Source organism: Epinephelus fuscoguttatus, linkage group LG8 (assembly GCF_011397635.1).
Source record: "Epinephelus fuscoguttatus linkage group LG8, E.fuscoguttatus.final_Chr_v1".
NCBI classification, from domain to species: Eukaryota; Metazoa; Chordata; class Actinopteri; order Perciformes; family Serranidae; genus Epinephelus; species Epinephelus fuscoguttatus.
In genome coordinates, this window is record NC_064759.1 from 18,044,261 (window position 1) to 18,068,540 (window position 24,280).

Below are 24,280 nucleotides of genomic sequence, written 5' to 3' on the forward strand. Positions count from 1 at the left end.
TGTGATGTCACATACGCGACTGCCTCCTGTGTACTCTTGAGTCTTTCTAATTAAAAAGCTTATATCTCAACAGTTTTACCACAAAGTATGACTTTCTTGACCTTAAAATGTATGTTTTAAATTCATTAACAACATATTTAGATTTCATGTCGCAAATCAAACGGGAACAAAAGATAATATTGCTCTCCCCATTCACTGCCATTCATATTTTTTCCGATCTAAGGTCCTATGAGCTCTAATGGAAGGGGCGTTACTTCGGCACTCTATACAGACGGACATTCTCTGCCTGGACGTTCATTGAAATGCACTACAGAAAGCCAGTTTCGTTCGGTTTTATGAGCTTTTTCTGAGATTTGAAGTTTAAAAATGGTCAAACGGTGTGCATGGGGTACATGCAACTCCGACACAAGGTATCCTGAGAGGCTGGGCGACCAGGTGTATTTTTTACCCTTTCCTAAACCACATCTCAACCGAGAAAAGTGTCTCATTTGGATAAAGTTGTGTGGTAACGTTAGACCACAACATCAACTCAACGTGAATAAGATTAACAATGATGTCTACATCTGTTCTAAGGTAAGTCAACATCGTGTTTGAGGCAACATATTGTCACTTTGCTGGAAAGAAATATAAAGTCTAATATAAAGTCTCTATAACATCTCTAGCTAACGTTAGCTAAAGTTAGCCTAACGTTAGCCTAACGTTAGCTCCTAGCTGCGTTGTTCATCATGTCACCTTGTTTGCTAGGAGTTCATTAGCCTATTTTGTTTTAGTTTTTGTACTCTGGTGATCGTACATCATTGTTAGCTGTTGTCCAAAGGGTTCTAGTTAAGCTAACGTTAACTTCTGGAGCTTAGCATCATTAATTTATCTGTAATCGCAGAGTTAACAAAGGTTGGCAAATGTTATACTGAATGATTCAGTGTAAATACTGTAGCACCAAACTAATGGAGAGACACTCTTGGTAAAGATGGTAAAAAGGCTGTTATCCTTTTCTCATATTCTGAGCTGAAAACCTTAACTTCAGTGGCACTTTGATGCACAAAAAAAAAAAACAGGTTAATTTAAAAACAAACCTAACTGACAGATACTTTCCGTCTGTTTTCTCTCCATGTTATGATGGATGGATGTAGCTGCTTTAAAGCTAACTCTTGACAAAGCTATTTTGAAGCTAATGCTTGGCTTCTGGCTTGTTTGTCCATCAATATGGACATAATTGCCACTGATGGCTAATTTAGTGAGCTAAAATTTAGTGAGTTACAACTTAAATGTCCCCGAGGGGGCAATTTGACATAGTCATGAGTACAACAAAACAGACAGTACAGTACATAACACAGAGTATCCAGTACCACACACTGTCAGGGGAAATCATGGAAAATGAGTGGTCACTGCTGGTTAAGATAAGCGATAGCAGACGGGGCAAAGGACAATCTGTAACGCTTAGTGCTGCATTTAGGGAGGCAAAACATCCGCCCTGATGGAAAACTCAACATGGAGAGGATGTTGAGAGTCTGAGCTTTAGAGGTGACCCTCTCTTCATACAGACACTGTAGGTTATTTAAAGTAACACCAGTGATCTCACAGTACAACCAATTTTTCCAAGGCTCAGATTACCAAACCAACAAACAAACGAAAGAACAGACTCACGATTTCATGATTGTCCTATCTACATTGAAACTCCTCAGCTAAAAAGAGCAGGCATTAGTTTGCTTTCTTGCAGACAGTGGTCACATCAAAATACAACTTGTCATCAAAGACACTGCCCAAATACTTGTGCTGCTGCACTGCTGCCACTGGGTCCCCCTTGATCACACAAGGAGCAGAAAGGCAGGGCCTCCTCTGGTAATCAATAAACTCTCATTGGTCTTAATGTGGAGGAAAAACTGGTCACACCAATTAGCATTCTTCCAGTACTGGACCATGAAGAAGGCTTACAAAACAGTGATCCGCGGACTTAAGGACAAATCTTGATACATGATTACTCTGACATTCATTTGTGTGTAAACAAATAAAAGAAGAGAAAGAACACAGGTTGTGGAGACAGTGGTGTATAACAATAAATTATTTCATGCCGTTTGTTAGCGACAGTCTAAAGTAAATCCTTTATTTCTACAACAGAAACTTCAGCAATAGCTGATTAAACATTTGTGACAATTCCTTTTAATTCTTGGTGCATGGCTGCATCTTTACTGTCCATTTATCAAATCCCACTTCTTTTAATTACAGTGGCCTACTTACTTTTAAAGTAACATATATTTGATTTTCTTATGATTTTCTTATTTGCAAGTTGTTTAAACAGAAGATTGTACAAGGTGACAAGAAAAAACTTTTGTTTGTTGAATAAAATGCCAAAAAATTAAGCTTTTTTTTTTATTATTATGGGGTAATAACAGATTAATCGATTATCATAGTATCTGTTACTTGCAGGCCAAGTCAGTAACAGATCCAGCAGTAGCTGAACATGGCATGTGAACTAGCTGGGTCGGCAAATTAACAGGTTTGCTCAGAGAGTAGGTAGCTTGCCTTTGATAGTGATAAGAAAGAGATAAAATCCTTTAAGACTGCTGTCTTGTGACGAAATCGGTTGTTGGCTTTGACAAAGACATAGGCTCTTGCAGCAGGTCAGTGGTCCTTTTTTGGCGTGTTACCTGCACCATACTAACTGGCTTGGTTGTTTTCTAACCAGAAATCAGCTGTCAATGACTACAACACCAGGGATCAGTAGAGGTCTGGTGTAGAGGTTTGCACTGTCCTCAAGAGGTCTAGAGCTAGAGGATAGTGCAAACATGCACCACCTACTGAGGAGTCATATCAGTTTTTAGCAAGTGGAGGGAATTCACATCACCTGTGGATGTATGCTGATGTTGCCAGTTCACAAGACAAGAAAGTGACAGCTGCTGCAATTGCTTGCACTTCTCTTGCTGATAAGGGTGCAGATTAGATTAAAACTACAGGTCCAGAGTTGCAGGGCTGAACATGCTGCTCTGCAGTTGAGTGACATTAGCCGGGCCTGGTTGCAGGCACTTTGCATCACTAACAGCATGCATTCATGTTAATTAATGTCTATATTTACAGCATATTTAACATTTTCTGTTTATCTTTGAAACTATGGTGCATTTAACTTTTCTGCAAGGGGTAATTGGCAAGTACATCATGTACAAGAGAAGCAAGGGCTGCTTTAATTGAGTGGTATGACATTTTCAGCTTTGGAATCAGTCATTGCTAAGCCTCAAGATAGTTTGCTCTGCATTAGCAAACAGTCGTTTCTATCTCCCACAGTCTGGAACGGGAGGCGAGTTTTCACCACCCTCTAATTTGTGATGTCACTCCGATGGACAGCACTGCAGAGGAAAAACTGCAAAACACTGGAGAAATAGTGGCTGTGACAGTACCCCGGACGATTTTCTGGAATTGATAGTGCTGCTAAATCTAAAGCTCAGTTTGATATAAAAAGTTCAGAGAGAGTTTGCAAAGTCAGTCTCGATGGAGCAGCTCCAGGCTGCGCATTGATACAACATAACAGATGTCTTGGTTCTCTCATTTCCAGCTTTGAGGGAGCGTGTTGTTCATTTTCCCGAGCACTGATTGGACTATCCTAAACTAGAATGTATTCATTCATTCTCTTTGTAAGTGCTTTGCTTTATTCCTCTGTAAGCCCATTTCTAATTAGTGTCTGGCATTTTTATTGTTGATCTTATTAGGTTTTAATCATTATTGTTTTACTCGCTGTGAAGCACTTGGTAACTCTTTTGAAAACCGCTATGCAAATAAAGCTCATTGCACAAGCAAAAATTATTTTAGGAAAGCGATTAAACTGAGCAGTGCTGCTCTTTGAGTCAGTGTGAGACAGGCTAAATGCTACAATTGTACATAGCGTAAACACTGCAATCTAGACTATGAAAATTACCCAAAGATTGGAAACAAAGAGTAAAAACACATCAGCTTTCTAAAGTCTACAGCCAAACATGGACCTCAGCCCAATGAGCTGCACTTGCTAACCCCATAATGCACAAAGGAAAAAGAAAAGAAAGCACAGAGAGGATGAGAAAAGTTTAACATCCAACAATTTTTCTTTTGTTACTCAAAGAAAGAGTGAAATCAATGGCGAGAAAAATGCTGATAACAAATAACGCTAATAACAGGCTGTGGGTGACAGTGGCTCGATGTCCATAGATTCTCATCGGAGACTCACTTTGCATCGACTTGACTGTGAAACCTCTCCCTCACTGCCCGCCTCTATTCCATTCGGTCCCTCTCCTCACTCCTTTGTGTTTGCTTTGGTTCACGCAGGGAACGGCACACACTTCCCTGATGTAACAACCAGCCATCTCACAGCATAATTCATCACAACACAGACACTACAGTATAGATATTGGCTTTGCGTATTCGTGCGTGTGCCAGCGAGAGTGGAGGAGGAAGAAAGAATGAGAGAAATAGTCTAATACAGCCACATAATGCGGCAGGCGGGAAAAAAAATTATATAGATAGAGACAGAAATCCACAGGGGACTGAAAGAGCGGCCTGGAGCGATGGAGTCAGTCCACTTCTCCTGGAAGTACACCACACTAATCTCTCCACCCCGCCCCCAAAATTTCCCCTCCACCGGATGACGGCGAGAGCATTGTCAGAGAGCTATTCCCCACAGATAGGTAAATCTTTTTTTCCCTCGCTGCACTAAATGGCAACTAAATGTCAGACTTCTGTTCAAGTCCAAGTTCACCTTTATTGTCCTATCTCATTTGCATGCTGAGGAGAGTTGGCAATAGGGGGAGAAAGAGAGATATGGACCACTGAGGAGAAAGGGTCCATTTGGTTAGTTCCACCACTCTATTATAGCTATCAGTCCCCACAATCTCATAAAACACACCCCTGGCTGGTTGCTCACTTGCAAAACAGGCAGCCTAATTCACAGCACTTACAGCAGCACCTCAATTTGGGCAGTTAGAGTGGAATGGCTCGGCACAGAAAAGGCCTCAGTTTGTTAGCCTGATATCTGGGCGCCAGATGGGCAATAGGCAGAAATGGAAGAGCCCTACAGCGAGTGATGGAGCAAACATGGAGGTAGAGAGAGCCAGAGTGAGATGTAATTTACGCTCCCAGAAAATGTCCCCCAACGAGGCTTTTCAGTGCTTACGGGAGCCAAATTAGTTACGGGAAGCCATCTATACTTTATACCTTGCCTAACCTTTGGATCATTTCCCAGTGCTGTCTCTCATTCTGCGTAGCCTGCTGCTGCTTTTCCTTATTCTCTCTGTTGCTGTGTCGTTCCTAACCCTCCACCCATCGTCTCATTCTCCCCCACTCTTTTCTTCATTCTTTCTCATTTTCTCTTTCATTCTAGCTTTCGCAGCCCGTCTTCCTCCTCGCTCTGATTAGGCTTTGTCGCGCTTTCCGAAGGGTGCAAGTCCGTGTCTCGTGGGAGAGCATACGGGGCTGCTCTGTTTAAATACTTAATGGAACTTACCAGCAGTGCTGATCTAATAGAATTGGGGGGAGAGTTGAAAGTAAGGTTTCCAAAAGCAGCGACCTCAACTACCCAATTAAGGCTGCTCCGTGATCGAGGAGACTAACAAGTGAAGAAAATGTGTGTAGAACAAAAGTATTTGAATGCCGTACCAGTGAACAGCGGTAGCACCTCTTTTGTCTTTGGTATTTTTAGTCTGATCTCGGTGTACTGAGCAGAAAATTTTCAGTGACTACCGCTTTGACGGAGACTGTCCCCGAGGGTGAGTGGGAGTCTGATTGTCGAATAAATGTAATTACAAGTGCTGGAAGTTGTAATGATAAGAAATGGGAAAATGTGTGGAGTGGAAATTTTCACGTACAAAAATATCACATCATATGTTTAAATATACATCTCTCTCTCTCTCTCTCTCTCTCTCTCTCTCTCTATATATATATATATATACAAGCCCTTGAGTTGCAAGACCTTGGATGGATTTTCTGTTGTTAAAAACACAGGTTCAAGTATGCTGGAGCAGTGCTTACACAGTCTGAACATGGTCTATTTTCATATAGGATAGTCAAGTAAAAATATTCTCCCCTCTGGATCTGTCATCTGTTCATCTTTTTGAAACTTCCACAAGTCATTCCCTTTAACCACACTGCTATCATTGAGCATGTCTACCTACGACTACATCACAGTACTTGCACTTGAATTTAATTTTCCATTTTATATGCTGGAAAGATAATGAACATGCAGCCATGTTAATACGATATTCAACCAGCTTTGCACCATCACAATGTGAGTAGTGTGTGTAAATGAGCTATGGTAAGCTACCCTCTATCTTACCAATGCCCAGATCTCCCTGCTCATCTCGCAGCTCAAATCTGCTGGATGACACCTTTTGAGTTTCGCTGGCTGTAGGGCTGTTGCTTGAACTACAGATTGTGCTTCCACATTACCGTACCCCTGCCACCGTGGACACAAAGAGTAAAGATGCTGATCTAGAGAGAGACCCACTTCTCTCTCTTTCTCTCAAAGGCAAACCAAAGTCTGATAAAACTGCAAAACTAGGCAGTTCTGATCAAATATCAACCAAGTTTCTGTTACAGTATTGCATATTTCCCTCTTAAAATGTCTTTAGGGACATATTTTAGTGCACGGTTTGGCTGTAATAGGAGAGTTTTTGAACAGGAAGTGTTTCTTGTGTTGTAAAAATGGAGGCTGAAACAACTGAGATGAAGCAGTAAAAGTAAGCAGTGTTGATCAGTGTTGGGCAGTAACACGTTAAAGTAATAATATTACTTTTTTTCAATAAGTAGTTAAACTAATTACCAATAACATTTCAGTAATAATATTACAGTAACTCTAAAACCAAACAACTCATTACTCGATACTTTTGTTACATCACTGCTAACTTGAAACATCACCTTAGCAGACTCATTTTAGTAATTTGCACTGCGCAAACACGTCACAAAGCAGCAAACTAGTTGGAAACACTTTAGTGGCTTGAAATATTCCCATTAATTTGATTTTGTTGGGTGGAAAGAAGACAAGAACACTGCTGCTTCAGGTAGTTGTACTAAAACTCTTTCCACTGCAAAAAACAAACCCTAAACCTCAGATCTGAAACACTTCAGTTACTACGTCCAACAGCACAACAAAGTGAAGCTCCAGGAAATACATCCCACCAAAACCAAAGGTGAGCCCTCCTCAGCTGCGGCGGTCGGCTGTGGCCCTGCAATGGCTCAGCAACCAAAACTGGATTTTAATCGTGGACAGCTGCAGCTCCAAAGAAGTAATGCAGCTTGTGGCTGGATATGTTGTGGATGAAATGTTGCCCCATGGCAGAGCCTTGGGAAAATACTGGTCACAGGCAACAGAAAGCCCCCAGGTAATTAGAAGCTATCTAGCTTTAGCTACACTTACCAGCGTTTACTCTGACATTCACACAAAGGCACACATCTGAATTTTGGGGAGATGCACAATTACCAATTTTATGGGGTGTAACAGAAAAGTGATATACAAGTAGTGTAAGGAATTACTGTTGGCAGGGAGTAATGAGTAAAGTAATATTATTACTTTTAATAAGACTAACAAGTAATATGTTACGTTTTTAGAATAATGAGCTAAACAGTGGTGTAGCCTTGGACCAAGACGTTCATTGCATGAAATTTTCTTCACCCCTTCTTCGTCCTGCAATGAATGGGTGCACCAGCTTTCTACTGCGCCACAGCGCCACTATAGTGGTTGGGAGGTGCACTGCCAATGTGCAATACACCTCCCAAGAGGTGGGGGTGAAGAAAATTGCAAGACATCCCGAGATAAAATGCATGTTTATTGAACAATAACGGATATACAAACACACGGCAACCCCCGTACCCCTTCCTAACATCTGTGCCTATGAGGTGAGTACATTACATGTTTGATTTGAAAGTTTATGGAGACGTGAATCGGTCTAGACCGGGAACCCCCACACGAAAAACGGAGTTCGTTTTCAAGATGTTCATGCAATGAATGTCTTGGTCCAAGGCTAAACAGTGGTGCTGATCAAATATGTGCCAAGATTCTGTCACTGCGTTGCCTATTTACTTGCCAGCTGCCATACTGCTTCCTGTGTCAAAACAGCCAAGCTCTCTGTTTTCCTCTGGTCATGTAGCACCATTTTTCAAAAAGTATTTGCATCTTTCCACTGCATAGACAGCCCAGTTTTATGAAGAGACAGTTTTCTTTCCAGCAGTGAAATACTTCTTTAAGGCTGAGTGAGGCTGGCACTTGCATGGTCCTTACAGCTGAGGCGTTCTTTATTTATCACAAGCTCAAAGCCATGAGACAAATACAAACACCATTATATTTGGAACTAAAATTTTGGCTGTCTGATGCTGTCGTCAGTGCAAATCAATTAAATCCAATTACACTGAATTCTTGAATAACCGTTCAAAAATATGGCCTGAGCAACAGTAGCAGATTGAGATTAAAATAATTATGTGCAACAGTATATTATAAGCGGCTCTGGAACTCAGCAACATTCAGCCCGAGCAGCTTGAGTGAAGTTAGCTCAGCAAACAGACTCTCTAAGAGTCTAAATCACGCTGGGAAATTAGCACCTGTCACGCAATTACAACAGCAGAACAATCCTTTCCGGGATTGTTACTAATCAAAACTATTTTTGGAGCAGCGTGTCAGCACTGACCATTCAGTGAACTGAGAGGATCAGATCTTGGGATGAAGACAGAAAAGACACTGTTGAAGAGTTTGAACAATGCCAAGCTCCTCGGATCACAGGTGAGCAGCTGCTCTTTCAACAGGATTTGGGGAATCAGGTTGACTTCTGTGCCAACCTGTTTGAGCCTGTCTATGCAGAATCACTTCAGCTGTGTTTTGATGTAAAACGGGAAAAACCTTGCAAGAGAATGGCATTATTAGCATACAATACAATGTGAGCTCAAAATCTTGCGTGTGTGCAGATTTGTGCTGTTCCTCATAGCCTCAGCGTACTTATCAAAGATTTAGGTGATAGGATTTTGTTACTGTTTGCCAATTTTATGCCTATTTGCATAAGTCAGTGGTGTTAACATGAAATAATTCCCACTAAATCCAGCATGTGCTTTGTTTTTATGCATATTTTTTGCATACAATATAACATGCACAGCCAATTAGTGGTATTACTGATTTGGCACAATGTATGAATTATTTAAAACCAAAGCTCTGATTGAGTTGCTGGGCTGATGTTGTCTTTTAATGCTATAGTTGGTACCTTTTGTGAAAATACTTTTAGTCATTGTTAGAGCCATTTCTAGGAAGTCCTTGTTTCTTATTATTTTTAGGTCACACAAATGTGTCACCTGACCTGGCATCTTGGGAAACTTTTATTAAAGGCAGGTGTGCTGAAGTGAGTGTAGAACCTGGAAGACACCACAGGGGTACAGTCTTTAACCGCCATGTGTTTGGCCAATCTTAGTTTTTATTGTTTGCTGAAGTCGCTTAATACCCCATTGATTTGAACTTTGTTTTTCTAAAGGCCTCTTTATTTGGGGATTTTTGTTTTCATTATTTTTTTTCTTTGAAAGCGACAGTCAAGACAATCAGTCCATAGCGTCCTGGATCATCAAACAGTGAGTGAAACTAAACCAAAGAGTGAGTTCATCATATCTCCTGTTATGGTGTCTGTGGCCATCCATATTTGCTTAAAATTGTCACTACATCCATCAAGTATTACATGACACAGATAGTCTGAAAATCATGTATGTCCTCCTCGTCCTATTGCCTCTATGGCATTCACTAGAATCTATTAAGGCTGAAAGAAAACAACCAAGCTGTCAATCATGTCAAATGTTTTCAGGAACCTATTTCAGTGCACTGTTTAGCTGTAGAATGAGAACCTTCGTGACTCGGTTGCCGTGATGGAAATAGTCAAGCGACACATCAAGCACTGCCCACCGGGCAGTGCAAACATTCTCATTCTACAGCTAAACAGTACAATAAGATGTGTTTATGAAAACATCTGAGATGAGAAATAGGTAATGCAGTTACATAAGCTCTATTTAGATTTGATCAGCCTAGTTTGACAATTTGACCGCAGTTTATGAGCAGTGACCGGGGCAGCAGTAGCTCAGTCCATAGGGACTTGGGTTGGGAACCAGAGGGTCATTGTTTCAAGTCCCCATCCAAACCAAATATGGAGCATGGACTGGTAGCTGGAGAGGCGCCAGTTCACCTCCTGGGCACTGCAGAGGTGCCCCTGAGCAAGGCACCGAACCCCAACAGCTCGGGGCGCCTCTCCAGGGGCAGTCTCACTCTGACATCTCTCCATATAATGCATGTATAGGTCCTGTTTGTGCATGTGTGTGTATTTCGGGCCTGTGTGTACATGACAACAGAGTGAAAAAACTGAATTTGCCCTCAGGGATTAATAAAGTATATGAAATTGAAATGTATAGGATTGACAGCTGCATTAGAGAGTCCTTGCTTTTATTCACGTGTGGTAAGGCTACTTGAAGCAATATGAGGCAGCAGAGGAATCCGATTTTTTTCATGCACTACTGTGTGGCTGTAAGCTATTTTATTTTATAAAAGTTACCACATTTTCAAACTTGAGCATCCTAAACTTTTTGAATGTATCCAAATTCACCCTCTTGCCACACAGTTTCAGACAGCCTTAAGCCCGAGCTAACGTCTACAGAAGTTTATTAAATAGATTACATAGGACATAAACTATTGCTACACTAAAAACATAATACAAAATTTTGCTCCAATTAAGCTGCCCACACGTATTTCAAAGGCTGTGTTTAATATCCTTGAACATTGTTCTTATGCTCAAAGGTTTCCTAGCAGCACTAGAAGAAAATCTGGCTAAGGTGGCAGCTTTCGCCTTTAATTAGTTAGGAAAAAACAAGTAGTGTTTGCCTACCCTGAGGCCCTCAGTGAAATCTGCCTTCATTATAATATTGGTTACAATGATAATTTGCCATAAAGCTGCCTTTAAAAAAACATGTGATTGCCAAGGCCATGCTCTAATGAGGAGCTGTAATAAGTTCTGATCTCATCACAGGGGTTAAAAGTGGATTATGCAGAGAGCTTTGAACTATGCTTTTAAAACAGTTAAAGCAGTCACACTGTTAGGGCTGAGAGGAAAACCATCATCCAAATTAACTCTGGGGTTATCTGACTTTTTAATGTGGAATCGCTTCAAAGGCAAAGTGAGGACATTTGCAATAAGAAAAATGTAAAGTGCAAGTGTTGGTGAGTCACTGCTAATGTGTTTAAAAGGCTGGCTTCAAATGGAACTGGGGGCAAATGCACACACAAATGGATTAAGTTTGTCTGCAGAGACAAATGTGCGCGCAGCTACACACCTCGCGTGCCGTTGAAGAAGAGGGTCTGCCGGCGGGGATTCTGGATAACCACGATTGATCCATCGTAGTTCTGCAGGCGGCAGGAGATCTGAGCCGTACCTCCCTCCAAGACTGTCACATTCTCCGCCTGCACCGCCTGACAACGGGCTGTGGGAGAGAAAGATGGACGTTAATGTAGTGACACAGAGGGTGGACGACGGAGAGGAAGAAAGAGAGGGTGAGGAGAGGAGAGGGACAAATAGGAGGAACAGATGGGGAGGAAAAAAAGATGTTCAATCTGCACTGCATTTGAGACAGAACTTTTCAAAATAAGGTAGTTAAAGCATCTTTCATCTACTCGCTATTCATCATATGGACACAAGGAGAAGGGGAGGAAAAGAGGGGAGGAGATAGAGTGATGGAGATAAAAAGATTGAAAGCGAGAGAAAAGACACTGAAGGACTCAACAAGTAAAACACGGTCCTTATGAACAATGTGTTCTCATGATTATAATAGGGATGATTATAATTACTGTTATTCATCTTGATACGTGCACAAGCGTAGACACGCAAACAGGCCTACTGCCGCTGGCTAGTCTAACAGAATGCATCAACACACACATTTGAATACATAATGCCTTATTAAATCTCTAAGTGGCTGTCGGTCTTGAATTTAGACACACACCAGCTCACACACACATGAATGGACACACACATGGGCCGACGCACAAGACGATGGCGGGTTGGACTGCGGCCCTGCCACCACCTGTGTGTATATTAATAGTTTATACTGCGTGTCATGGTATGAAACTGTGATCGCCTTGGTGTGAAAGCTGGCCAGAGAGCAGAGCGGTGGGACCATGGTGGCAGCCTCCGATGCACTTCACACATTCTTAGTGCCATTTCTCATCCAGGTGCTAGCTAAACCAATTGATTACACTCCATTATCCTGATGTAATGGTTCTTATTACAGGTATTTGGAAAGTGCTGGGAGGGGATCACTCACCATTTACATCCATACACACAGACACCTGTATGAACATTCTTATGAGTGCAGCTGTTCTCATGCACATACACCACAATTCATATGTAACCTGCATGATGTAGCAAGTCATGTATAACCTCAGGAAGGCTGCTTTTATGTGAGTGATGACGGGAGTAAAGAAGCCAGTTGTATGAAGACTGAAAGTCCGCTTAGGGAGGCAGGTTGGGGTGGTGGATCGGTCAAATAACACATGCGTTCACCCAGGAGACACTCAGTGTGTTTGTAACCATGTGAAACCCCTTGGTGGATTATGAGAAAGTGGCCCCCTGGACACAGATATGCAACAGGCCCCACAGCCTCTCCTACACAGGAACAAGACACACAGACTTTGTGCTGGTTTTGCCTCTTTTTTGTTGTTTTGTGTCTGTCTGAGGGAAGTTTGTGTCTTTTTGTAGTCGTTTGGTGGCTCTTTGTAGTCATTTTGTGTTTATTTGTAGTCACTTTATAGTCATTTTGTGTTGTTTTGTAGTCATTTTGTAATCATTTTGTTTCTTTTTTATAGTCATTTTGTGTTTCTTTGTAGTTATTTTGTGTCGTTTTGTAGTCATTTTGTGTCTCTTTGTCGTCATTTTGTGTTTCTTTGTAGTCATTTTGTGTCTCTTTCGTCATTTTGTGTTTATTTGTAGTCATTTTGTGTCTTTTTGTAGTTATTTTGTGCCGTTTTTGTAGTAATTTTGTATTTCTTTGTAGTCATTTTGTGTTTCTTTGTCATCATTTTGTCTCTTTGTAGTCATTTTGTATCTTTTTGTAGTTATTTTGTGCTGTTTTTAATTGTCATTTTGTGTCCCTCTCTAGCCATTTTGTGTCTTTGTAGTCATTCTGTGTCTCTTTGTAGTCATTTTCTGTCATTTTGTACTCATTTTGTGTCTCTTTGTAGTCATTTTGTTTCTTTTTGTACTCATTTTGTGTCCCTCTCTAGCCATTTTGTGTGTCTTTGTAGTCATTTTGTGTTTATTTGTTGTTATTTTGTCTTTTTTTTTCAATTTTTGTAGTTACTTTGTGTCTCTTTTCAGTTCCTTTGTATCCCTTTTTGGTCTTCTTGTGTCTCTTCCTGGTCGGCGATTTGAGTGACATTTTGCAAATGAAGGCCAGGGGGGTGCCTGACACTTTCGGCCCCTGGGGCCTGTTCAGTAATCCATCCACGGTGAAGTGAACTTTGAGTTAATTTGATGTACGTCATCACCATGTTTCTTTTCTTAAACCTGACCTACGTACATTCATGTGAAGTACGTAACATCATTTGTCGGGTGCTAATTCGTTAGATATCATGCATCACTGTTGACGTAGGTTATCATATGAAACATTGTATGAGGATGAGTTGGCATATGCACATACTCCAGCAGGCACATACTCACAAATGAGGAAGCACACACGCTGAACTATGCATATATGCGGGCTGATGCAAATACTCAGAGAAACTTTCAAACATTATCTTTCAAACAAACTTGTCTGGCCCCTAAAACCAATATTTTTAGGCAAGGGGGCTGAGAAACAGCAGGGAGTCTCTTTGATGTTGCTGACAACCCAAGAGTCAGTAATGAGTAGGTTGATTATGCTCTGATTGGAGCACCCTCCATGTTTGTGGGTCAGGCTGTTGACACGTCTCGGCTGAGTCACACCTCCCGCTGAGCACAATGGACACCGGGCTATGCCATATGAATTCAAATGATTTATGCACAATTAGCCATAAGGCTTCAGCCAGCAGCGGAATGTGATTGCCTTGAAGAGAGTACCAGCTTGCTGGGCTCCCTAAACTAGTATTTACCAATTTGCATCCCCATTTGCATTCCCTCTCTCCCTGGCAAAGTGATGGCCGTGGGGAGGATTTAAAGCAAGAACGACATCAATATCGAAGCATGATGATGAAGCAGGCAATAAGAAGTGCCGATAAAGACGACACGACTATATATATTTCACTGCTGGGTCTAGCAGTGTCTCTGAGCTCTGTAAAACACCTTCAGAAGGCAGGAAATGTTGTGAGACAAACAGATGGTGGCTGCCATAGCAGGAGTTGCTGACTTGACTGCTTTGGGCCAAAATGAATGTCTATATCTGCAACTGAGTGTGTCCTGAGTTTCAGCGTGTGTGCGTCTGTGTATGCACAATAGGTGAGCATGTGCATCGGGTGTGCATATGCATTGGCTGGCATATTGCAATTAAGCTGCTTTGACATCATCTGATCCCGCCAAGTTCATCCAAATTTAATTCTCCCCTCGATTTTAATCTCTTTTAATGAAATACTCAAAGCCTACATATTCATCACATCAGGGGAAACAGAGAGACACAGTGGATATTGAACTAAAGACGGAAAGAAACCAAGAGGGGATAAAGACAAAGGGGACTCTAATACTCTATGGAACGGAGAAAAAAAATCTTGACAATTACCACTAATTGTAGTCATTATTGCTCCCATTCTCTGCATCAATATTGTGATTCATATCGGCGGCCATCAGGGCCTGCCACCGCCATCCCAATTATTTTTCTAATGGCTGTTATTACTCATCACCGTGGCAACCGGGCAAGGCCGCCATTGTTTTAAACAGTGTTAATTGTAATAGTGCTGCTGTGCATCCTGACAAAGTCAGTGCAGCGCCTGTGTGTGATTAGTGACCCATCAGAACCGATGGAGAAAGAGGTCTTCAAGTGGAAGAGTGACTCCAGACAAAGGAAGTGGCCAAAAGTTTGTTTCTGGGGAGAGGCCAGAAAAACTAATTAGCCGTCCATTTGCACACCCACTTCTCATGACAGCTGTCACCCCTTCAAAGGAAATTAGCTGCAGTGGCATCGCAGTAGAGCGCAAAGAAAAACGTCAAAGAGAAGTGAAAATAAAAAAATCGACGCTGTTGCAAGCGGGATGGCTGGCATCCGTCGCCTGCTGAGAGATGCCACCCAGAAACACCTGCTGGCTGCTGCTGGATGATCAGTCTGGGCAAAGAGAACAGAGGGATGGAGAGACGGTGGGGGAGTGAGGGCTCTAACCAGGAAATGATAGCAGGGAGTTAGGAAGCGATGGCTTGGGTATAATAATGCAGCTGGCAGGGGCTGGACGGAATATACGAGAGATGACGCATATTCTCCCACTCCCGCTCATAACGCAGCTGGGTACAGCACTTTAGTTTGACTGTAGGTTTTATAGGCTGCCATTCACATCAAGGCCATGCGCCTGTGCTTCTGATCAGCAGCATAAGTATAGTACAGAGAGGGAATGAGAGGGAGGGGGAGGGAATCAACCTCTGTGACAGAGGTATTAATCTGGCCCCCATTAAAATCTGCGCCCATAATAAAATACTCCACAAGCGTCGAATCATATTAAGAGAGAATGCTGAGAGCAATCGATACCATGGTAGTGCACTGACTGCTATGATCAACGGATAAATAAAACAGGAGGGGGAACAACAACAATCACTTCTCTCTCCAACCAAGCGGGGGCAGTATTTCATAGCAGTGAATTGGTGCTCCTCATCATCCGAAATGCCTCTACCCCTGCTGTCACTGGGAAAAAAAAAGGAGCCTTTATTTACAACAGCAATAGAGATCCGAGAAGGGCCATCATTTCAAAATACATAAACAAATAAATAAATAATAGGCGTGCAAATTCATAAGACAAGGCTGTTCGGGGGCCCCTCCTAATGGTCCCGCAATGGGGTTGAGTTATAAGCCGAGGGAGGCAGGGGATAGAGGGACAGAGGGAGGGGATGAAGGGAGGTGTGGAGAGTTAAAAGAGGGGGATTTGGGAGGCAGCCAGGTGGACTGCTGGCTCACCCTTGGTCACGGTAAATTCTAGAAACTGCCTCACTGGTGCAGGGTTAGCGGGCTGAATTACCGCCTTGCTGCGTCTCTCTCCCTCCGTTACACTCTGCCCTTATTTCTCTCCCTCTCTCTCTCTCTCTCTCTCTCTCTCTGTGTCTCTGAGAGTGAAGAGAGGAAAAGACAGAACAAAAAAGGACAAGCCACATAAGAGATGAGCTGTCTCCATTTGCCCCAAACAAGCCCCCATGTATCCTTGAAGTAGTGCAGTCACTGTCTCCCTATTCATTATCTCTCATTATCTTTCAATTGGACGGGGGCCAAGAGCTTGTGTTTTCTTTGCATGCTGGCCACGGATTTACAAGGGAATCGATGCAGGAGAGTACAATGCACAACCCCGCATGCTATTACTGCTTTAATTAAAACAATAACAGCGGCTCATAGTTTCCACTCTTATGGGGTCGTCCGTTGGCATCTTCTCCATCTCTTCCCATCTGGATGTACATTTTTCCTGTTATCCCCCGAGCCTGCGAGGCGAGCCGGTTTCCACAGTATGTATGCAAATGAAGTTTGCGATGTTTATGTGTGTGTGTGGGTGTGTGTGTGTGTGTGTGCATGCACACTTGCTCCAGGTTAATCACAGAGTTTTGCGGTGTACTGACTTTATAAAATAGCTGACTTTGAGGTTCTTCTCCTCCATACCTCCCTCTGCAGGCCCGCAACTCTCCCCCCCGTCCCCTCTTCCCCCCTCTCTCTCCTCTTCCCAGTCTAAAATTATCACTCCATCTCTCTGAGAGAGCCAGAACTCTGCCAATCAAATCCAGAGCAAGGGGAAAAAAAATGCTCCCTCTATAAATAATACATAATCCTTTACAAATCTCGCTCTCGTCTCTCTCATTACCTTCGTTCTGTCGCTTTCTCCTGTCCTCCTTTTCTTTCCTTCTTATTTTTTTTTAGAGTAATACACCCCCATCCCCACACCCCTGCCTCCACTTAGTCCACAACTCATAATTCTCTCCTCCTGCTGCATCTGTGTCTAATCTCATTCTCACCATCTTCTTCTTTTTCCTTTTATTTAAACCCAGTCTCTCCATCCCTCTCCCCCCTCTACCTCCTGCCTGATCTAATCCTTGATTCCTCCTCCCTCCATCAGTCCCTTCTCCTTTCTTCTTGTCCTCTTCCTCCTTCTCTACTGCCTTATCTTTCATTGCATCGCTCATCATGCATCTTCCTCATCAGCGCTGTCCTAAAGATGATCTCTTCCTCTCCCCAGGCCTCAGGAGGATTCTCTTTCTTTCTCTCCCCCGTTAGCTGCTGTCTCTTTGCTCTGTCTCTTCACTCTTGTCCCTCCTTCCTTTTCTGTCTCTTTGCCCCCCCCCCCCCCCAAACCGCAATAGTTTCCTTTCAAGCTGCAATAGGCTTTCATTCCCCTTGCAATCTCTCTTTCTCTTTTTCTGACTCAGTGGGAATCTTTTCCTGCCTCTCTGCTGGTTCTCCCTCCACACTCTCCTTCGCTAAATGTGATTTGTTCTGCAGCTCAAGTCTGCAGCATAATCGCGCTGTTTTTATAGTGTGCCGGGAGAGCGGAAGAGTGGAAGCAGGGGAAAGACAGGGGGGGGAAAAAAAGTGAGAGGAGTGAATGGGACAAGAGGACAAAACAAATTATTGAAGCGGGAGACTGAATATCTCCAGTTTCTTTCTTCCCTTTTTCAACTTCTTCTCCACTTTCTCTTCTGTTAATTGCCAGTTATAGCTCAGCCCTCTCCCCACTTTCCATCCCTTTCTTTCTGTCTTTCTAAATCCCTCCCTCTCTTTGGCAGGAGCTCCAGACCCTCTCTCCATCACCCACTGGTGTTCTGTGAGCACCGAACTGCTAATCAGCAAAATCAGCATAACACTGTCTCTGCTCACTCTTGACCTCTCATTAGAAACATTTACTTTCATTCATTTATATATTTCACATCCTGCCTTTAACAGTCTGGCTTTGCTCCCTGGTCACACCACCTCCATCCTTAGCATTACAATTTGTTGTCTTCTTCCTCTGTCTCATCACCTTTTCCTTTTACCTCCTCCCCTCCCCTCCCGTCTCTCGGATCTCTCGTTTTGACCTTCGCATCTTTATGTCTCTCCGGCCCTTTGGCGTATTTCAATCACCTCTTCCCTCTCTTCCCCCATCCCCTCTTCTTCCCTCTCCCGCTGCATTGCATCTCCCTGAGCGCTCTCCTTTCCTCTTGTCCACCCATCCCATTACTTATTCTGCTCTCTTATTCACCTCCTCTTACCCTTCACAAACCACCGTCATCCTCCCTCTTTCCTTTCTCCCTCTCCTTCATGCCTCCCCTCTCCCTTTTTTCCTGACAGTTAAAGCTGGTTAGCTCTATCTACTGTGCAGCGTTTTATGGCCCGGGTCTGTCACAGCCTCAACAACCCTGCGACAATGGCCACCACACACACCCCAACAGCGGCTTAAAGGAAATTTACAGGGCTATTACGCGATGGCTACCACACTGGAGATTCACCACAGCCAAAAGAACTGGTCTTAACACCCCTTCAAAATCCAGCACATGGCTGCCTTTCCTTTTGGTGTGTATGTGAGGGAGAGAAAATGTACGAGCATGTGCATGCGTTTCAAAGTGTGTGCATGTGACGATTGTGTACGAGAAAGTTAATGTGTGTGCACATTCAAGGACCGACACAAAACTGCCCTACTGGCATGAATTACATAACAACGCTGGCTGCCAAGACACAAACTCATTCTTTCTCTGTATCCCTCGCTCCCCTATTGTCACCCCCACCCAGCATCCCCCTCAACATCCCACAAAACACAATGTCCTTCTGTTGATCTAATATGCAAGGAGAAAAAAACTGAATTGAGATTTTGGCTGGCGCAGAGGAGAAGGTACTGTGCACAGCGGCACAACACTTGTTTACCAATGAGCAGCGGGGAAAGAACACCTTCCTGTAATAGATGCACAATAATAATAATGACAGGCGGTATTAATAGCACCTAGCAACTCTGCCACTGATCCCACTCCACTTCATGTACTGCTCTTTCTCATCTCTGCCTCATGTTCAATCAATCTGACGACTCTTGGTTTCATATCTCGACCTCATGCAGCTCTTTTTAAAGCCCATAGTCTCTTGTTTTATCTCCGCACCCCGACCCTCCATCTCTGTCTTCCTTGCGCACACACAGGCTGTGTTGTTCTCCATCTCTGTCTCGCTATTCCTCTTTTTCTGCCTCTGCTGCTCCCTCGCATTCAAGTTTCTGTCTGGCCATCCTTCTTTCCTTGTGTCAGTCTGTCTCTCTTTCAATATTGGTCTCTTGCACTGCACTTCTCTGCCCCCCCAATTCTCCCTCTATTCGTCAACCTCTACATTTGGCTTGCTATATCTCTCCCACTCTGGGGTCCAACTTTCTTTTATTATGTTCTTCAGAGGAGAGCTGAGAGAAAGGCTTCAGCCGCTCTTATATCTCTCTGTCTTTCTCTGTTTTCATTTGTGACTGTTCCCCTTTAAGTCTTTGTGTCCATCCGTCCAGTCTCTTTCTCTGCCTGGTCTCTCACTCCCCAGTACTGTCACCTCCTGGGCATATGCTCCTTGTCTTCCTATTCTCTCTATCCTGAATCTTAATTACCAATTCTAACTCAATTACGGGCATTTTGAACAATTCATCTGGAGCTCTCATTCCATCGCGAGCTATTCCTCCCTTGGTCATGTGCTGGGCACTGCACTGGATCACATTCTGTATCAATTTACACCAATTAGTAACACATACACAATTGTGTTCTCTTTCTCTACATGAAGGCATCGCATTACAACATTTAGAGATATATCTGCAGGGAGTTTAAATTAAAAGAACAAGGAGCCTGTGCTTACGCTAAATTGCCAATTCCTGTCTGTAATATGAAATGAGTGTGCACATGTGAACATTATGTGCTTGTTTCCCTGACTTATTTGGTGTTTAATGACACCTGAGTTTCCCTCTGGAATCAATACTGCACGTCTCATTTAATCTGTGTATGTGTGTGTGTATGCACATGTGGGTGTTCATGCGTGCATGACTTACGAGTGATGCAGAGCAGGAGCAGGACCAGGCTGCGTAGGGCCAGAGAGAAGGGGGCAGGGAGGAGGCGGCAGAGGACAGAGCTCCGGACAGGCCTCATTGTGTATTGAGAAGCTGTGTGTGTGTGTGTGTGTGTGTGTATGTGTGTGGATGTGCACGTTTGATCAATGGCTCCTCTGTGACCCTGCCTGCACCGCTACAGACAAACTAGTCCACACACACACATGCACACACTCCGATTTGTTCTCGACTGCAATGCTGCGGACACGTGCACACGCTAACTGCCCAGCTTTACTTCAGTGCAATCAGACAGAAGTTGTTGTTTGAGGACAACACTTAGAGAAAGGACTCTTATGTGCTACACTGCATCACAGCACATGCACAGAAAGTGCTTTAGCAGCGAAGTCACATAGAACTGAATTGTAGCCTGAGCTTGCACGAAATCCACAGCAGTTTGGCCAGAGCTCAGGGCGCTAACAGAGCTAGCGATTTAGACACTTTATCACAATGCACACAGAGATGAGCTTAGAGAAACAAAAAGCTCCACTGTTGACTTTAGCACCTTGTGCTGCTTAGGAAGAACTTATGACATGCATTGTCTTAAATCCATACAGTGCCGAGGCTTTGCCGCTACAAGGCAGTACAGGAGCTCAGGCCCATCTAACCAAACTGACAACAAAGCAAACACTGCTAGGCTAGCTATTTTCTACCACAGTGCCTCGAGCCTCCTGAGACCAAAGCCCAAGACTCTGAGATCAATAACGCAGAAAAAACAATACCAGAAGTGACTGAAACAGACCTGCAATACTGAGTTCTTTATCAGGAAGGGTATCAGTAACAGCAGCTCTGCAATTAACCAAATGAGGAACAATCTAATTAGCTCATCACTGACTGTACACTGCAGTGTCAAACTGGCAGCTAAGCTAGTGGTGAGCACCAGGCGCCCAAACAATCAGCCACACAATTAACCACAACACACCGCCTGTCTCGTGTAGGTCAAACCACACGACTCGGAGGAACTGAAAATGTCAATAATATTATATTTCAGTGGGATAGAGGCTGAGAAACTGTCTTCCAAAGCAAGTCAAGTTTATCTCCACTGATGTTGACAGAATGCTAACTTTTGAAATAGAGCTACCTACATTATTGTGCCCTGGAGGACGGAGAAATCTGGGGCAACAATGTTCATTCTCGAGCACATTGTATTTTAATGAGTCAAACAGGGTTTTTTGCACTTCTTCACTCGACAAATCAGCAGGCAGAAGTCAATGTTCCTTTGAGCTATAACCAAACTGGCCAGGCCTCTGGAGAGATGGAGACACTATCACACTACAACTCATCTGGAGATAGCTAAGGTTAAATAAAATCCATTCAGCTGGAGTGCTGCTCTATAAAGACAGAGAGTGGAAGTGCTTGCCCCGTGTAGAATAACCAACCTGCAAGGGGTTGAGCAAACTGCAGTCTGACGCTTTAGTCTCAGATATTACACTTTTTAGTCTGCTATTTCACCCCAGAGACTTGAACATTACTCGCACAAGGTATCTGCTATTATTCGCTTGAATGCTAGAACTCTTTTGATACGCTATCATGTATACTCTGTAGCGTAAACGGACAGTGATTTTACATGGTAATCTGAAACTCCTCAGAATAATCACAGGCTATCAGACGGTGTAATCGTGCAGCATCGACCTGCCCAACTCTTCCTTTCCAATATGCTCCACTGGGTGCACTCCAGACACACACTCACTCATACCCACTGATCTGATGCTGTGGTTCAGGTCCGGACAGAGTCCCACTGATTGTCAGGATCTAATGCATCATCGCTCTCTGGGAGTGTGTAGCTGTGTTTGTATGTGTAAGTACGTGTGTTTAATATGTGTGTGTTTGTAGTGCAGAGACAAAGCGTGATGGGCTGCACCACACACCTCACTGAGCACTATCTGATGGAATAAAGTGCGGGTGTCATCCTTAGATTACTACACACTGCCCTGCTCTCTCTCACTCTCCGTGCCACTGCAAACACAATGAGCTCTAACGGCAATGGCCCTGACACTTCTGGCAAAGCCGAAAGCGGATCATCGCCAATCTTCCCTACGGCGCTGACTTCTCCGGTCAACTGGCTGATGCTGAGAAAATTACTCTGTGTTGGTGTTCACCAACAACTCAGGCCTGGCAGGTCTGGGGACTGGCAGCAGACGGACTGCCAAAAAGAAAAAACTCTATTCACTTGTTCAAATTGATCTCCTCAAATTGTGTTTAGTTTATCCGTTCTGCCTTCTTTCTCTCTCTCCTCTTCCTTCAGTCCTCCAGTCAATCCGCAGCAGCTTGTTAGTTCCTACAAGTTTGTCCTCCTTTCGCTTCACTTCTTTCCTGTTGATCTATGAAAATTGCTATAATCCCAATGTGATATCGTTGTTGATCACGTCCATCTGTCTATCCGTTTTCTGTGTTCCACTTGTTTATATAACCCTGGCTACCCTCCCCTTGCAAAGAATGTGTGTGTGTCAGTGTGGGATCAGTGTCTGCATATTTTGCATCCTATTTTGTGAAGGTTAGAGATGAGTGTGTGTGGATGGACGCAGCGACAATGGTTCTCTTTCAGGTCAACACACAGTGGCGGTGTGTGTGTCTGAATGTGCTCGTCTGTCCAGTGTTGACTGAAGCAGAGTGTACATTTGGCTGTCTGTTTGGCCCTTTCACTATCTACTACCCATTAATTTATCCTTGCAGGCACACACAGAGGCATCATAGTGCCTCTTTATGTTAAATGGCCGTTTTTATGGCTGCAGGGATGCGCACGGCTGTGTGCTGACAAGGACTGTGTACATGTTTGTGTGTGGCGTTTGTAATTCAAAGCGGATGTGGATGAAGCAGAAATGAACGTGACTACAACTGTGTCAAGAGTTATGCTGATGCAGGCCGGGCTCAATAAAAGGCAGCAGCTCCATATTTTTATACTGATGAAACAGAAATCATTGCTAACAGCCAGTCCCACCTGTCAGTATGTTTTGCATCAACACATCGTGCATAATGCAATTCCTTTGTTCGTGCTCATTGCCACATGTACTAACATCACTGCTACTGGCAATAAAACTGGCAATACAAAGCCAGTGGTGGAAGCTAACTACACTCGACTCTGTGTCTGTGACTTTCATTGTCCTGTAAAATGCGAAAGGCAACACAGCCTTGCTATTATAACAGCACCTCTTCTTGTTCTTAATCAACCGATCGTAAACTATCACTTCTAATCTGCCACACGCTGTATTTACAAACATCTTTACGCATTCAATTTGAAACATGCTGTTCCCTATTATCAAGTCAAATAAAGTCAAATTTATTTATCAAGTGCTTTCAACAAAATAGGGTCATCACAGAGTGCTTTATAGAGCAACAAAGCACATAATTACAGACAAAAAGAAGAAGGCATTGCAAACATTGCACTGCTGGCGAGTTTGTGTGTATAAATGTGTGTCAAAGTCCCTGTGTGGGCAACCCCCTGATGGGTGTATTTGTTTTTGTCGCAGTGTGTGCGGAAGGAAGGGAGGTAATGGCAAATTGTGTCCCCTGTCCCCCTTCCCCTTTTTCCTCTCCCTCCCTCACTTTCTCTCTCTCTCTCTCGTCCAAATCAAATTTTTAATGGGCTTCATTGGTGCCACCGTGGAATAAGTGTTGCCAAAGCACTTAAGGGGCTTAAGTCAGCAGCGTGCTGAAAATATTAAGCACTCAAACAGCCTTACAAGGATCCCTGCCTGCTTAAGTATGCCGAGGAGGTCGTGCCAGCATTTAATACCAATGGTATTAAAGCACTCCGACATGGGAGAGGAACAGAAATATAGATATGTACAGTATGTTCCAAAACTGGGAATAGATGAAGCGATAGAGGCTGGTGTGAAGAATGGAAAGAGGCGGTGGAGGCATGCGGCGGGAGACAAGGGAGAGTCAAAGGGATGGAGGGAGTAACAGAGCAAGTAGTGAGGTGAAGAAAAGAGTGCAGCTAAAGGACAAAGGAGAGGAGTGGAGAGTGAAAAGAAGTGGCGAGGCAGACTGAGAGATGGCAAGGGAGGAGAGGAGAAGAAATTTAGAAGAAGAAAAAAACAAGCAGTGTAGAGGAGGAGAGATGCGAGGGAATCGGGCCAAGGTGTGGGAGGT

At 43.4% G+C, this 24,280-nt stretch overlaps 1 protein-coding gene across 4 annotated transcripts in view; it reads right to left on the reverse strand.

Moving 5' to 3' along the window:
- The window catches only part of cadm4 (cell adhesion molecule 4), a 214,005-nt gene that overhangs the window by 36,748 nt on the left and 152,977 nt on the right, over positions 1–24,280 (reverse strand). The window contains exons 1-2 of one of the 4 annotated variants that reach the window (XM_049583245.1): positions 20,135–22,659; positions 11,296–11,442 (exon numbers count right to left, since the gene is read on the reverse strand). In XM_049583245.1, the coding sequence (XP_049439202.1) occupies positions 11,296–11,442; positions 20,135–20,231 (244 nt within the window). In that variant the 5' untranslated portion in view covers positions 20,232–22,659. Of the gene's footprint in view, positions 1–11,295; positions 11,443–20,134; positions 22,668–24,280 lie in introns of those variants that run through there. The other 3 variants (XM_049583249.1, XM_049583248.1, XM_049583247.1) reach the window with 3 other exon arrangements.